The sequence below is a fragment of the Ursus americanus genome, chromosome 6 (genome assembly GCF_024610735.1).
Source record: "Ursus americanus isolate L20-20 chromosome 6, mUrsAme1.1.p, whole genome shotgun sequence".
Lineage (NCBI taxonomy): Eukaryota > Metazoa > Chordata > Mammalia > Carnivora > Ursidae > Ursus > Ursus americanus.
In genome coordinates, this window is record NC_142132.1 from 54,489,217 (window position 1) to 54,505,700 (window position 16,484).

Genomic DNA, 16,484 nt, shown 5'->3' on the forward strand with positions numbered 1-16,484 from the left:
GGTGGATGGAGACCAGTTCTGGCCTTGACTTTGCCCCTCAATGTTGGGGGGCAAAGCACCTGGACTTTGGGATCGGGAATGCTCCTGCCTTCACCACTTAACTATCTTGGTAACCCTGGGCCATGTCAAAGAAAAACCAGAGCTGGACGGTGGTGAAAAGCAGAAAGGCAGATTTTATTTAGGACTGTTGCTATCAGGAAGAAGGGACCTCCATGTGATCAGGGAGAAGGGACCTCTGTGCAGAAGCCTACTCAATCCCAAATACAGCATGGGCACACGGCAACTTACCGCCCGGGAGCAGGGTGGGGGCAGCGGGTGGAAATGACAAAGGAGGTATCAGGGGTGAGTGAGGCTGAACCTACTTCACAGGCTTCTTGCAGCAGGAGGCCTGATGAGCAGACATCGCCTGGGGCGATGGAGGAGGATCAAGAATCTGATCAGGTATCAAGGGTGGAGGGTTCTGGCTAAACCAATTTAGCAGGATTCTAAACTAGACCGTGAGCGTCGAACACAGAAGCAGGAACATCAGGCTTTTCATTTTAATTGAAAAATTCAGGGGAGCCGGAGTAGAGTTAGAGAATCTTTGTCAGCACCAGGAACGGCAGCCTCAGTTTCCTTACCCGCAAAATGGGTTATTGTGAGAACCCAGCAGCCTCCTTTGCTGGGCCCGTTTGCGCAGGGTGCTCAGCCTTCCCCGGGCCTCGATGTCCTTCTGCGTCACGTGCGGGTTACAGGACCTCATGAAATGTCTTTAGCTCTTAAAAGCCCAGCGCAAAGGGGTTTTCTTATCTGGGTGATCAGGGGCAGGGAGCATGGTGTCGGACCTCCCCCCCCCCCCCATTGCTGGCTGTGTTGGTGGTCACGACCATTACCAAGCCGCTGCCAATTAGCAAAGAAGGTAAGGCTTCCAAGTAAGTAGCCCTTTTCTTCCTGGCCATGGGGTAGGGGAAATGGGGGCCCAGCTCACCAGGTGGGCAGCCCCTTCAGCCCCCCCTCCCGCCACACCCCTCCCACTGAGTGGCGGGGTGGACAGGACAGCGGCATACAAATGAGCTCAGGGGAAAGCACTGGGTGGGTGGCAACTGGGGTCTTTCATCTTGCTGTTCCTCCCCTCCCAGGAGTAAGTCCAAGCCAAGCCCCATGTTCCGGGAAATCCTTGTCTTTGCCTCCTTCTCTACTCCAGCCTCCATGCCCTCCCGGTCTGCCTGGGGCTCTGGGTCCCTCCCACTGCCGCCTTCACACGTAGGCTCCTGCCTGTCGGCGGCCGGGTAATGAGCAGCCCCAGCCGCCGTCCTAGGGATTCAGGCACACGGAAGAGCCCTGGCCTTCAGGAGCTCCTCAGTTTCCTCTGCCACGGGGTGGAGGGGGGGGCGCAAGGCCAGGGACTAGGCCCCTTGCTAACACAGAGCTGGGGGCTCAGTGAGCTCTGAGCCTGCTCCCCCAAAGTGCCAAGGGAGGGCGAGCTCCTGGGAGGGGATTTGGCCGCCTGGTCCAGCCCTGGGACTCCTGCGTGTGCTTCCCCTGCGTTCTGAGCAGGCCTCCGTGTCCGCGTCAGCCTGGCCACCTAGGGGCTGGCGATCTGGGTAAAAGTTGCTTCCTCGCACTGTGCCTCAGTTTCCAACTTCCTCCCAGCTCTGATGGTCCCTCTGCCATAATCTGCAGCAGCCCATGAACAGGAGTACCTCAAGGGAGGTTCAGGTTGGTCCTCTCAGTGGAGGCCAGATTCCAGGGCTTCTGACCTTTTCTGAGTGGTGGTGAGTGATGTCATTTTGGAATGTTGGTGAGGTTGGGGAGGTCCAGAGCTGCCGGCCAGGAAAGAATTCTTGAGAGGTCTTTGGTGCAAAAAGGCGGTTTTATTGAAGGACGGGCACAAACCCTGTGGGCAGAAGGAGCTACCGCCCCGGGATTCTGAGAAGCCACAGACGATATACTTGGGGGGGGGTAAAGATAAGGGAAGTTTCAAAAGGATTTTCATATGCTAAAGAAGACTCAGGAAACCTGAGGCCTTGCTTTTGTCATACCCTCTAGCAAGGCATTAACATTAAGACCGTTGGGAGCTTCCTGGAGGAACTCATACTCCGCCCGCCTCAAGTACTTGTCAATGGGCTGCCGGTTATACGGACATTTAGTTTTATCTACATTTCCTTCTGCCTTTGTTCTCTACATCAGTGGGGGGCTCGGGGAGCTGTGGCACTTACCCGGGAAGTCTGGGGCTCACACCTCGCCCGGTGCAGGGTCTTCCAACCAGGCCATCCCCTGGGGCGCTCCGACCCACTGCTGGCCCAGCGGGCCGAGCTCCGGGGCTGGCTCCTGCATGCTCCAAAGCCGTGGGGCATGTTCTTGGGGATGGGGGTGGTGCTCAGCTGTGGTACTTAGTGCAGGTTCCAGCCAGGTGAGAAGGCGCCAGGGGCCCGACGCCGGCTGCCCAGCAGCCCCCGAGCACTGCGCGGGCGTACTGCGTAAGGCCATCCCCTCGCATCCGCGGTCTCCCTGCATTTCCCCAGCGGGAAAGCGGAGAGTCAGAGATCCCGCCTGGGGCAACGCTCAGGCAGTGGAAAAGCTAGTCTTACCTTTCTGATCGCAAAACTCTGCTCAGCATCTTAACCACCACCTACCTCTACCCCACCCGCCCAACATATCACAGGAAGTAAAGGATCTGGGTGGGGGGAGGGCGTTCACTCAAAGAATGTTTTGGGCTACAAGTTTCAGAAATTTTATCCTGGAAGAAGGGACAGGTTTATTCTGCATTGTGACACAGAGCCGAACAAAGAGGCATGGAAGATTCTAGAATGAATCTGAGAAATCTCCAGGAAACCCTTTCTCTCAGGGCAGGTCAGCAAAGATGCTGTGCCTGCCATGGGAGCTTTAGAGAGCTCTGAGGTTCTGTGCTGCTGGCTTCCCCTCAGAGGGGGCATCCCTGGACTGTGGCCAGGAGCTGTTCCTGGCTGGGTGGTCCAGAGACCTGAGTTCCCCGGGTCAGAAAGCCACACACTCCGGCTGGGTCCCAGGAAGCCCTGCAGGAAGACTGTTTTTCTGTCTCCTGTGAACTAAGGGAATCTGTGGGGGGTTTTCCTAGCTGGCGGAGGGCTGGGGGCATGGGATGCCAGGCTGGAGGGCCAGGTGGGAGGTGGCATGAAGAGCACAGACTCAATCCAGCTGGCCCGGCTTCATATCCTGGCTCCAGCACTTTCCACCTGTGTGACCATGGCCAAGTTACCTAACCTCTCCACAATTGTCCTCATCTGTAAAATGGGGAGAAGATGGTACTCAGCTATAGGGCTGTTGGGAGGATCGAGAAACTTAACCTAAAGAGCTTAAGTCACCAAGCACTCAACACTCATTAGTTAAACAAAAAACCACCAACCCACCAGTAGAGATCCTGAATGGCTGCAAACTCCCACTTTGCTGGGGACATCTTGCACTTGACAGCCTGGGGGGGGACTGAGTCGCTTACTGATGCAAGTTGAAGGCCTTTGGGTTGCTTTCTCCCCTCCCACGGCCAGCGAGGGAGGTCGCTATGAATGAGCAGACAGCCCCTGAGCATCAGTGTCCTCATCTGTAAAGTGGGTTGAGGAGCACCTGTGGTGCTCTGCCCCATGTCTCTGGAAGGGAACAGATATGGAAGCGCTTTATACACTTGAGGGACAGGCATCTGTGAGGAACTTTCCTCAGCCTGTGGCCTCCCCTTCCCTTCTCCCGGAAGAGCTAGGGCGTAGCTGTGTCCCAGTTACCAAGTTCAGAAGGGAGGAGAATAGATGTCTTCAGAGGATTCCGTTGTGGGGCTTTCCAAAGGGTGGACAGCGGAGCTCGGGGTGGGCAGAGCCTGCAGCCCCTGGGGATGGGAGGGGAAGAACTCACAGAATGCTTGCTGGAGGTCAGGGGCCCCTCAGCCTGGAGGTTGGGGCGGGCAGGCCCGGGTAACCTCATTTGAACGTCTTGGGACGACGGCAGGGTGGCTGGAGCCCCTCAGAGACTGAGCACGGTTTCTAGAGAGCAATGAGGTATACACATGTGTATACAGACATATCCTTTGACAAAGCAATCAGTCCTGCTGCCAGGCATCCATCCAAAGACGTTCCCACACCAACCCTGAAGAGGCCACCTCACTGTCCATCGCTGGCAGAGTAGAGAGCTAGAGTGTGGTGAGGACGCAGGATGGTGTTCTGGGCAGCAGTCAAGAACAGACAGATCAGATGTACACAGGGTCTCATGGGTGGCTTGTAAAACACGGTTTGGTCACCAGCACCGTGAGTACTGGGCACAGATTCCCTTCCCATGGAGAGGAAGAGGACTTCCTGATGGCTGATGCCAGGGCTGGAGCAGCAAAGCCTCAAGATGAGCCTTACTGCAAAGTCAGGAAGTGCCTCTAAGGGGGGGCAGCTTGTCACAGGACTCTGGAGCCAGATCAGAGGGCCTCCCACTGGCCAAATCTGGGGCAGTTTGAGCACCAAAATGACGAAATTCAGCAAGGAACTGTAGACCGCTAGAAATACAGGAGTCCACGTTGATGCTAAACAGATCCATGGGAGAGAAGGGAAGGCTCTTGCCAAAATGCCGAGGGGCTGCTGGAGTTGGAAAGTCAGTTGCAGCCATTGTAAAGATCAGATCAGGCAAGAATCAGCAGGTGTTATATCTAGGGGCGATGGATTTTAATTTTGACAAGGAGCAGGAGATTTGCGCACTCTTAAAGTGTGTCCCCACAGACTGCAAGGGAGGAAATAAACAAAGCAGTAATTACACAGTGGAGAAATCAAGTCACGCCCAGACTCGGTGATGACAGTTAACGTCAAGGATGAGGGACAGGTGGACGGGTACTGTGTGCCTCCAGTGTGATAGCCCAAGACCCCACCACCTCTTTCAGCTGAGGACCCATAATCCCAGTCTCACCATGAGGAAGCACCAGACAACCACAAAACGTGGGATTCTTTTTCTTTTTTTACAATTTTTTTTTTTTAAGTAGGCTCCAACACCCAGCTTGGGGGTTGAACTCACAACCCTGAGATCATGGGTCACCTGCTGTACCAACTGAGCCAGCCAGGTGCTCTAAAACATGGGCCTCTTTATTAAAAAGACAGAGATGGGGGTCCTGATATTCTCCCAAAATGTCATGTCACAAAAGACGAAAGGAGCACAAAGAGACAGGACAAGACCTGCCCCCACCCTGGACCCTGTACTTGGGGGAGAGGGGGGTGCGCTCGAAAGGGCATGATTAGGCCACCCGAGATAACTGAAATACAGGCCAGATGTCAGACAGGGCTTCTATCAATGTAAACTTCAGGAAGTCAGTAGCTGTGGTTACGGCAGAGAAGGTCTTTATTCCTAGGAAATACACAATGAGGTAGGGATAAAGGGCCATGCTCTATGTACATTACCCTCAGATAGTTCAGAAAGAAATTGTGCGTGTGCCCCGGGGCGGGGGTGGGGGTGCAGAGAAGACCCAGGCACAAATGCTAAAACAAATAGGGTAAAAGGTTAACAACCGGTGAATCCTGGTGAGAGGTTCTGTGGTGTTCTCTCTGCTGTTTCTACCTTTGCAACTTTTTATACGTAAGAAATTATTTCCAAGTAAAAGAGTAACATGAGAAAATCATATTTAAAATGTCCCCCAAGTAAAAAATTGTTACACTGAAGGGCTAAAGCGACAGATACTGCCAGCTTCCGCTTGGATTGAGGTCAGGGACAGACAAGTGAATCAGTGGTGAGAAAGCTCAGAGGGGGGTGAGCTGGAAAGAGGCCCAAGAGAGCCCTGTGGGAATGCTTGAAACAGGTCCTAGCCTGCTCTGCGCGGAGGTCACGGGAGTGTGTACCTATTTGTACATTTACCTGCACTTGAGGCATTTTGCATATCTCCAAAAAATGATGCTTAATTTAAAAAACCGCAGAAACAGAATGAGATCTATAACACAGTACCATTTACCTAAGTTAAAAATATGCGTAAAAGAAGATGCGTATAACATGCCGAAGTGGTCTAAAATGAAAAACAAAATAACCACAAAAACAGAAAACCTTCCATCAGCCCACTGCAAGGCACCCAAATACATGGACTCTGGTTCTTGCCATTACTGATGGCCCAAGGCTGTGCAGGACTCAGGGGGGAGGCCCTGGCCCTGTCCTCGGCTGGGGTGGGAGGTCCCATGGTGTGTGGGCTGCTCGCAGAGTTAGAGCGAGGCGGAGGGGGTGTTTGCATTGAGGGCAGCTCAGCCCTGGGCTTGTGTGTCGGGGCCTTGGCTCCTGGTTGTTGGCTGCCTGCTGTGTGTCCAGCCACTGTTCTTAGGGCCTTGTATTAACTCTCTGAGCCTTACAACAACCCTATTGGATAGGTGGTGTGATTTCCCCCATTTCACAGATGACGAAACTGAGTCCCAGAAAGTTGGATCAGTTTGCCCAAGGATACACAGCTAGAAAATGGGAGAACCAGGGTGTGAACCCAGCTGGCCTGGAACATTCTCTACACCACAACATGCACCCTCCTGAGAAGAGACTCCCGCACAGGGTGGTCCAAAGTGGGGAACAGAAGCACTGTCCCCACAGGTCTCCCTGGGCCCGGATGGGAGGGCCTGGCTCCCTGGGCTGAGAGGTCCTATAGGCTTTGGTGTTCCAAATGGCCTGCGGGGCTGTGCCCTCGGGATCCAGGCCAGGACAACGCATTCTAGATGCCATCTATGGAATCTTCCAGTCCCCCCACTGCTCCCAGCTCTCACTCCAGCATCCTAGCCCCACTCTTTTGCCCCCACTTCCCTCCAGCCACAAATGCCCCCTCCCCTCATTCAAATCCCGTCTACCCTTCAGTTCCTAGCTCAGCCCCCACCTCTGCGTCCAGCCCGGCCCCTTGCTCCGTGTACCCCTGCTGTCTTTTTAGACAACTTGGATTCCAACCTGGGCTCAACTACTTATGAGTTTGGGGCCTTAAGCAAGTGACTTCACTTCCCTGGGGCTCTGTTCCCTTTGGTGGTCGTATCTGATGTCTGCTGAGTAGTGTGGGGAGCGCATGTCCTCTCCCGTTATCCTCAAGCCGTCCTGCGAGGCATAGCCTGATGTACGATGAAGGCGAGTGACTTGCTTTAGGCTCACAGCTGGTCACGTGGCCTGCGGGGACTTGATCCGACGACCTAGTGATCCAAAGTTTGGGGTGAGGCGCTGCAGAGTGTGAAAGCCTACAGCTGAGTGGCAGTCAGTGCACTCACAGTGTTCTGCTGCCGTGGCTTCACCGAGCCCCAGAGTACTTTCGTCACCCCAAAGGAGACCCTGCACCCGTTCCCCCAGCCCCTGGCAACCACTCGTCTACTCTCTGTGTGCATGGAGCTGCGCATTCTGGACCTTTCCTATAAATGGAATCGTATGCTCTGTTAACTTCTGTTGTCCGCTGCTTTTGGGCAGCGTCGTGTGTTCGAGATTCAGGGCATGTATCCATGCTTCGTTCCTTTTCCCTGCTGAATACTCTTCTGCTGTTTGGATGTAACCGCTTACCCGTGGCGGGACACTGGGCTGCTGGGGACATTTGTGCCCCAGTCCCCGTTTGGGCATCTGTTTTCCCTTGTCCCAGTTCTACCCAGGAGTGACTGTGCTGGGATACATGACAAAGCTAACCGTATTTGGGGGTGCTTCCCTGAATGGGGTTGTAATGGTGTGGTGGGCCCCCTGCAGTGGGGGATGGAGAGCGGTATCAGCATCCTCCTGTTCCCTGTCCTCTGCCCGCTTGCCCCGCCCCCAGCCTGTCCTCTCTCCTCAACAGACGTGCCCGTGGAGAAGCTGGCCGCCATGCCCGCCTTACGCAGCGTCAACCTCCGCTTCAACCCCCTGAGTGCTGAGGTGCGCGTCATTGCCCCGCCGCTCATCAAGTTTGACATGCTCACGTCTCCTGAGGGCGCACGCGCCCCCCCACCTTAGGCCTCCCTCCTCGCGCCCGCCCAGCAAGGGACAGAGGCCACCTGGGCCGGCACCGTGAGGGGAAGGAGTCCCACAGGCCACGGGAGGCCAAGCCTGGGGGGCTGGGGGCGGGTGGGCCAAAGAGCATGTGGTGGGAGGGGGCGCAGCCGGTCTAGGATAGATAGCTTAGAGCACTAGTGGGCTCTGGGATGCCCCGACGGGGAGGGGAGGCGGGGCTGGGGCCTGGACGCTGGGCACTCAGCTTCTGCGCCCCTTCGGGCAGACCCCCTCCCTCTCCGAGCCTTGTTATCTGGGAGGAGAGGCAGTGGTGGGGGGCCTCTGCCTCCTTTGAGCTCCTTGGAGGCTTTTTGGGCAACACATGACTTCAAGTTACCTTCAAAACATCAGGCACCTTCTGAGCCCACAGATGGCCGTCGCTGAGCACTTTCTGGGCCGCTGTGGGTTACAGGCCTTGTTTCTGGTACTGAGAGCCAGCCGCTGCCCTGAGAGGAAGAGAAGACAACCTCCATCTGTTTAGTGCTTCCTGAGGACTGACCCGCGTGAGGCCCTCTATGGGGACCGCCTCCTCAGCCCTGTGGGTCTCTCTGGATCGGCGGGAGCCTGAACCAGGCATCGTGGGAAAGCTGTGGAGAGAGTGTGGCCCTGTGCTCTCGCCGGGGCTGAGAACGTCTATATAGGAGCCCAAGGCCCATCAGGCCAGGAAACCACAGGAGCAAATCAGGCCGGCTCGGTCCTTCTCTTGATGAAGACACCAGCAGGGAAGGAAGTTCCGAGTGGTCCTTCCTCAGGACAGACCAGGCGTGCCTGGCATCGCCCGCTGAGCTGCAGGAGAGGTGGCCCAAGAGAAGCAAAGCCAGCCCGGCCTGTGGCTCTGGTACGAGGTAACTGGCTACCACCATGGTCTCCCGCTGGCAGCAGCCTGGCTGCCTCATCATTGGTCCACCTGTGGGCAGAAGGCACTTTGGACCTTGGATTTGTGGCTGGCCAGCTCCCAAGCCTCCACCCAAAGCCCTGATGGCCTAGTCATTTCTGGGCCCTCCACCTGGAGTCCAGGATGTGGCCGGACCATAGGGCTGGGACTGAGGGGTTTCCCGGGACGTGGGACTGCTGTGCTCCCACTGGGACAGTACCTGGCAAACAGGGACAACTGGTTTCCTACCAGGAAAGGGCCTGGGGCTCTTGCTTTCTGATAATATCTGTGGTGTGGAGAACCCCTGACCTCTTGATCCCCCAGGTATCCGCCTCCTACCTTCTCATCTGTGGAGCAAGCAGACTCAGAGCCCAGAGCCCACCTGACCTGGACCTTTGTCTTGGTCTGTGGGAGATACCTGAGACCCCAGGACGTGGGACAGGCCAGGCCACCCAACCCTACAACCATGTACCAGTAGCCACTCCTCCACTCCCAGGGTTAAGCTTCTCCCAGCCCAGACCCTCATTCTCAGAATGCTGTGTTCCTTCTCCCCTCCCCAGCCCTGGGCGCCCCCCACCCCGGCCCCCTGTCTCCTGGCAAGGACTGACAGGTTGGACCATTATTGGCCCATCTCTGAGTGCTCAGTGTCCCGAGAGATGCTCTGTTTACTCTGCTCGTGTCATAAGGCCTGATTCACCAAGCTCTGGGAAAGGGGTTTACAGGGCAAAGAGGTCCGGATGGATCTTCGGGGCTACAGGGCTCAGCTGTGGACAAGTGGGAACTGTGACCCAGTGCAGGCTGGCCTGGCCCCACCCACCCTATGTCCCAGAGTCAAAGAAGAAGTGCACTTTTCTGATAGGCACAAAGGCACTGTATGGCCAGAGCCGTGCAACTCAAAGTGTGGTCTGTGGACCGGCAGCACTGGCATCCGTGGGAACTTGTTCGAAATGCAGAATCCCAGGCCCCACCCCAGACCCCCAGAATCAGACCCCGCATTTCAACAAGATCCCCAGGTGATTCCTAGAAGCACTTTACTGTTTGAGAAGCCAGGGTTGAGGGGTGACCCTGAGGTTATCCTTGGAGTGGAGGATGGTGGTTCTCAGCCCTCCCCCTGCTACTCCAGGTCTCTGAGCCTGTGCTCACCGTCAGCCCTAAGCCAGCCCTGGGACACCCCGGGCCTCTTAGATCTTTTCAGAATTTGCGTGACTCTTGCAGCGAAGGGAGTGACCTGAAGTCACAGGAGATGAGGGTTGGGTCTGCCTGGCCCTCTGGACGCTGCCTTCCTGGTTACCCTCTGCATACCCAGCCCCTGCTTCCCAGGTCCTCACATCGGGCCCTTCGAAGGGGTTGCTTCTGGAAGTTGTTTTCTACTCTGGTTGGAGAGTTTGCCCTTGCCTGTGTGGGAAAGCTTGAGCCGTGAGAGAAGACCCCAGATCAGAGCCCACAGTGTAAACGAGCCCTCAGCTTCGGTTTGCAATAAAGAACGCCTTGGTTTCATCCGCCTGCTTGGTGCTGGCTCGTTCTATCTGCTCGGACCTCCCATAGCCTGCATGTCAGACCCAAGGGGCTGCCCCTCTTTTTGAAAGCTTGCTCTTCAAAAGATACCAGCCCACGGTGATATTCAGAATATTCACAAGTGGGTGCCGAGGCGGCCAGGTAGAGGTGATGCATGGCCTAGAACCCTGCTGTTGCTGGGCAGCCAGACCCCAGCCTGGGGGGACCACAGACCTGGGAAAGGATGAAGGCACCTGCCATCCCCGTTTCTCCCTTACCGATGCGAGAAATTACACCCTCAGCAGTTGGTTCCTCAGGGTCTGTGCTTCTCAGAGAGAGGTCGCTGGACCAGCCCACCTAGGGAGCTGGCTAGACGTGCAGATTCTCGGCCCCAGCCCCGATCTCCAGAATCCGACGCGGGGTGGGGCCGGCACTCTGTTCCAGGAAGCTTCCCGGGCGGGGGTGCTGCTGCCTGCTCAACTTAGAGCTCAGAGCTCAAGTCAGGTTTTGTTTTCTAAATCTGAAAGGCCAGCTGAGTTTGCCTTGAGGTTCAGGCCACGCACCCCATTATTCTTGTGTAACAAACAGCGAGGGAGGTGGGTACCAGGCAGTGTCCAAGCATGCCACGCGGCCGATCGTAACTCATTTAGTCCTGTGACAACCCCAGCTGGTGCGGAGTTGGACAGATCCCGTTCCAGATCCCGTTCCCTCTCTAGGCCCTTTCCTGTCGATAAGGAGGCCGCACCAGAAGATCCCTGAGGGCCTTTCTGGAACACTTGATCCCTATTTCTGTATTCTGGGACCCTGCTGTAACTGTCCCTTGTGGATGAGCCTGGACACAGGCTGCCCACCCTCACCCCAAAGCTCAGACAGAGGACTCCCCCATTTGAGAGAGAGTGCCAGGGGGGTGGCAGGGGCGGGGGAGGCAGAGGGAAAAGCACTGAGCAGGGAGCCTGATGCCGGACTCGATTCCAGGACCCCGGGATCATGACCTGAGCCGAAGGCAGACGCTCAACCGACTGAGCCACCCCGGCGCCCCGGACTCCGTTTCTCCTGGTCAAACCCTGGCTCACCAAAACTAGCACCTGATTGGCCCATTGATTAGACAAAGCTCATGACTCCTCACTGCAAAGGAAGCTGTGCCTTGAGAGAGTCTGACTAGTGTGTCCCCGTGGGAAGACAGAAGCCACGGTAGTTAAGATTTCGGAGTTTCAGGTGGGCTTTCAATGCGGCGGAGGACGGAGTCTCGGCTGAGACTGGGTGAGGGGTATGGTCTGGTTTAGGATGGGCAGACTCAGCAAGGGGGCATTTTGAGGCAAGGAAATCACCGAGTCTTAAGATGTAAACTCTCTTTTGATGCTATTTACTAAAGAATTGAGTGGGTTGTTCCTTTAAATGATTCAGGAAGCCCCAGACTGAACAATACAGTTATTTACCACTTCCCCTTCTTGGGCAGGAGTTTCCTGGAAACGCACCATTATGTTGAAGAAGGGGGGATATGACCAAGTCTTAGAATGGGGACAGTAAGCTGTGTGGGACTCAAGAGATTTTCTAAGTATGACTGAGATATAACTGACATATGACTTTATATTAGCCTCAAGTCTTCCTAGTGTACAAGATACCTATTCAGTCTACATGGATGTTGTGGAAGGAGCACCACCAGAAGTCTGGTAACATCCATCACCACACATGGAGGGTACTGATTCTCAGTCTCTCCAAAATACCATGTCGGACCCTAGAGCCCTGCGCTGGAGGCACCTTTTACATGAAACATGCCTATTGCTTCTCAGAAAGCCAGCCCTGGTGTGGAGAGCGGTTCCTGGAAGGGTCTGCCCCAGAACGTCTGACCGAAGCCCCAGGGGAGATGCCAAGGCCGGGAAGGGCAGGGCCCAGGAGCAGCCAGACCATACTAGGGACCTGCATCTCAGCCCCAGGTGGGCCGGACCCCTCCCTCAGAAAAGGGCCACGAGCCCGGCTGCCTCAGGTCTGGGCAAGAACACTCATTGAGCCCCTGCTGTTGTGAGCACTGGGCGGGCATGTGCGTGTTTCTCAGTTACGCTTAACAGTGCCCATCTTGGTGCCCGCTGTGCCAAGGAGGAAACGGCTTAGTTAGGGGGTTAGCAAGGGCCTGGGAAGGAGCAGAGCTGGGGTTTGAACTGGGAGGCCAGGGGCACCTGGGTGGCTCAGTCATTAAGCATCTGCCTTCGGCTCAGGGTGTGATCCCAGTGTTCTGGGATCGAGTCCCACATCAGGCTTCTCTGCTAGGAGACTGCTTCTTCCTTTCCCACTCCCCCTGCTGTGTTCCCTCTCTCGCTGGCTGTCTCTCTCTGTCAAAATAAATAAATAAAATCTTTAAAAAAAAATGAACTGGGAGGCCAGCTCGGACGGGAGAAACGATGGCTTTCTACAGCTCACACGCTTCTCCTCCCATCATCATCCTGGGAAGAGTTCTCTCTGCGCCTTACTCTCCTCATCTGTGAAATGGGCGCTACCCCTGCCTTCCTTCCCAACGTCAGCGGGGTTCGGGACAGTCGGTGCAGGTGAGTAGCCCTCAGGGAGCAGCATCACACGCACCTCGCACACGCGGGAGCTTCCTCTTGCATCCGGGCACAGCCGCCTCGTGCGAGCCCGGCCCTCACGGCCGAGAACCTCACGTGGACCCGGGCAGGGCTGCGCTGCTCGTCACGCAGCTCTGGGGCCCATCTGGCCGCTGGTGGAAGACTGACTCCCACAGCATGGGAAGACCCCCACTAACCCGCCTTCACGGTTCGGGGATCTCGAAGTTCTGGCTCGGGGCCAGTCGGGGCTCGTGATGCACTGTGCGTACATCCGAGTTCTTGCAGCCAAGGGGCCTGGCACCCTCTCTCCGGGAGACTGGAAGCGCTTCAAGTAGGGTGTCTTCAAGGCTGGACATTGCAGGGCTGCCGCAGGGCCCTGCCCCGTGGGTGTCGCCCGCCACGGACTCTAGCTAGTGGCACCAGGCACCTAGAGAGCAATGTGAACGGGCCCCTGGGGTTGTGCGAGGCTTGGTGCTGGGTCTCTGGACCACACAGAGAGACTAGAGGTTCCCAAGCCTCACACCTCTGCCCCTCGAAGAGTCTCTGTTTCTCTCCTGCACTGCACCCACAGGGGTCTTCTATTTTATTTTTTTAATTTTAATGTTTTAAAAGATTTCTTTATTTATCTTAGAGAAAGCATGAGTGGGAGGGGCAGACGGAGAGGGAGAGAGAATCCCAAGCAGACTCCGTGCTGAGCCTGGACCCACACATGGGGCTCGATCTCAGAACCCTGAGATCACCACCTGAGCTGAGACCAAGAGTTGGACACTTAACTGACGGTGCCATCCGGGCGCCCCCAGAAGTTTCTTTCAAATCCTAAGTCACTCATCTGCCCAAGTTCTGCAGGGGTTCTCCATGGCACTTCAACATAACAGCCAAGTCCTTACAATGGTCTTCGAGCCTGGTGTTTTCTTCCCTTCATCACTGCTCGTTTTGCGTCTGGCTCCTTCACCGCACTCCAGGCACACTGGCTTCTGCTGTTCCTCTAATACTCCAGGTTGCTTGTGCCTCAGGGCCTTTGCATCTCACCAAGGAAGTCTGCTTCCCAAGGACTGCCAAGCAGTAGGACATCTTCCCTACTCTGGTCTTCCCATCCCTCACAAGTCATGGGGACTATGGCTGGGGCTTTTCCTAAGTGGAGTGGCCGGTAGCTAGTACGCACAAGCCAAGAGACCAGGTACCCTCACCAGCCTGCCCCTGTGCCTGAAATCCCACCAGTATGAGACCACTGCTTTCGGTTAGGCTCTCCCCATGATCTTATGCCAAGCCCTGCCAGGATGGCGAAGGGGGTCCCCTCGAGACAAAGCTGAGAGCTTGCCCGGGCCCTGGCCACTAGTGTGGTCCTCGGGCAGGCAGCATCACCAGCACCAGGCGATGTGTTGGAACTGCAGAGGCTCGGTCCCTCCCCGGAACTGCTGAGTCAGAATCACATTTTAACAAGCCCTCCACGTGATCTGCGGGCACGTTGAAGTTTGGGAGCAGGGCTTTCGACGACTGAGACCCCATCTCGCTTTCTCCAAGTCCCAGTGGTAGGCGGTGCCAAAGTGTAATTTTCAGAAGCTAAAAACATGCATTTTACTATGGGATGAACACGTATCGAAGATTTTATTCGATTTTACTAATTCATGAGGGAATCAGGGGGATGGTAAAGCTGGGTCCCAGAGCGTTCGAGGAACTGGGGTTTATGTGGCTCTTTAAAAAGAGACGCGGGGATCTGCTTGCTGCTGCATAGGACACACAGTCAACGTCCTACACTTCAATGAATAGTCACTTTGGGGCTGACGCTCCTTCCCGCTGGACACAATCCACACGCTCACTCGTAACTTCTCAGAGTCTATGCCGTGATTGGTGGCAACGACAAAACCACAGCGGTACATTCTCAGGGGCCAGCCTGTTAACCAGCGCTTCAAGCGTGCACTTAACCGTCTTGGCCTCATCGCTAGGTTTGGATAAGATTTCCCAATAACAGATTCCCCTGGGAGACGTGAATCTTCCCGGGACCAAGCAGATTACCAGCTCTGCGTTTCTGTTAAAGGAAAGCTTGAGGAAAAGGAAAGAAATTCTGCTGCTAAAAGGAAAGGAGGGGACGAAAAAGGAACAAAGGAGGTGAAAGTGAAATAAAAATGTACACTAGCAGCTTACCACGTGTCTGTGACTATGCCAAGTGCTTCCCATTTCTTCTCTCACTTAATCCCCAGGGCAGCGTCTGAGCTAACTACTGCTCCTATCTACATTTTCTAGATGAGGAACTGAGGACTGGAGTAGACCGGGAACCTGGCCGAGGTCACAGGGCACAACTGGCCTCCAAACCCAGGCCCTTTGAGCAGAGTCCATGTTTCTTAGAATTGGGGTCCAGGGCCGCGGGAAATGGTTCACAGAGCCCCCCCCCTAACCTGGAGGAGGCCCACCTTCCCCAAACACGCATTCCTAACACTGGGGAGCCTCACCCGAACCCCACTTTGATCCAGAAGTCTACAGCACCACTGCCCAGGGTGCAGGACCCTGGCCAGGGAGCGGGGGTTCCCGGGGTGCTGCCCAGCCCCTCCTCCAGAAGGCACTTCTTACCCTGGCTTCTCCAAGGACAAGATACACTGTCGGAGTAAGAAAGTTCTTCCAGCCCAAACCTCTCCTATGTTATAGGTGGAAACACTTGAGTTCCAGAAAGAGTGTTCCAAAGGGCACATGGAGTGACTTGCCCAAGAACGGGCAGGGAGCAGATAGCAGAGCCCAGACAAATGGGCGGGTTTCCTGGCTCCTGCCCTGGGTTCTTTCTGGGGCCCTCGCAGGGTCCCGGCATTTGGGAGCGCTTCCGCTTAGTGCTCCCGGCTGGCCTCTCCTCCATGGCTGTGTTGCCCGGGCTGTGCCCAGGAAGTGAGTCAGTCCTTTGAGCCCGCGTGTCATTTATGAATGCAGATAACAGCTCTGGCCTCCTTCCTTGGGGAGAGCTCACTAATAAGCATTTGAAAGCATTCTGAAGGAAGTGCTCCTCGGAGGCTGACTGGGGAGAGGGAGGGGCACCTCCTGGTTCCCCGAAAGGGCCCCCACCTCAGTCCAGACCCCAGCCTCTCTGCAGCTCCCCTGGCCTCACCCTTCCGGGGGACAGTCCCTCCTCCCCCAACTCCCTCCACTGCCACCGAATAGATGCTGAAAACGCCAGCAGTGTGCCGGCTCTGCTTCCCGGGGACCGCATAATGCCACCAGGCTGAGGCCCCTTCCCCGTCCCCGTCCCTGTGGATTTGAGCCTTTTCAAAGTGATGAATTGCCAGTGGACTTCCTTGCTTCACAGGCCCAAGTGCATTTCCATTTCCAGCTGCCAAGAGAGGGACTGGGTCTCCCATCAGAGGTGCTTGGCTTTCCCACCATGGGGGAGGTTCCCCACAGGGCACTCCGTGGCTTCATGCCAACCCTCCCTCAGGCTCCTACCAACTCTCTCAGGCTCTTACCAACTCTCTCAGGCATCTCCAAACACACCTCTGACCTGGCTGAGAAGAGAAGGAGTTCAAGTGCATTCCTGCCACACCCACCGAAGGCCTGTGACCAGGACGTTAAACCTCCAGGAGAAAGGCAGTCCTTCAGTCATGCGGTTGTCCCTTTTGACTTCCCTCACTGCCCTCCAGAAAGCTCAGTTCTAAGAA

The 16,484-nt window shown here is 55.8% G+C and overlaps 1 protein-coding gene across 2 annotated transcripts in view; it reads left to right on the forward strand.

The window, feature by feature from the left end:
- The window catches only part of LRRC20 (leucine rich repeat containing 20), a 113,098-nt gene extending 102,799 nt beyond the window's left edge, over nucleotides 1–10,299 (forward strand). For both annotated transcript variants that reach the window (XM_045783685.2, XM_045783684.2), the window contains one exon: nucleotides 7,733–10,299. In XM_045783685.2, coding sequence (XP_045639641.1) covers nucleotides 7,733–7,887 — 155 coding nt within the window. In that variant the 3' untranslated portion in view covers nucleotides 7,888–10,299. The remainder of the gene's footprint in view (nucleotides 1–7,732) is intronic.
- The last annotated feature ends 6,185 nt before the right edge of the window (nucleotides 10,300–16,484 follow it).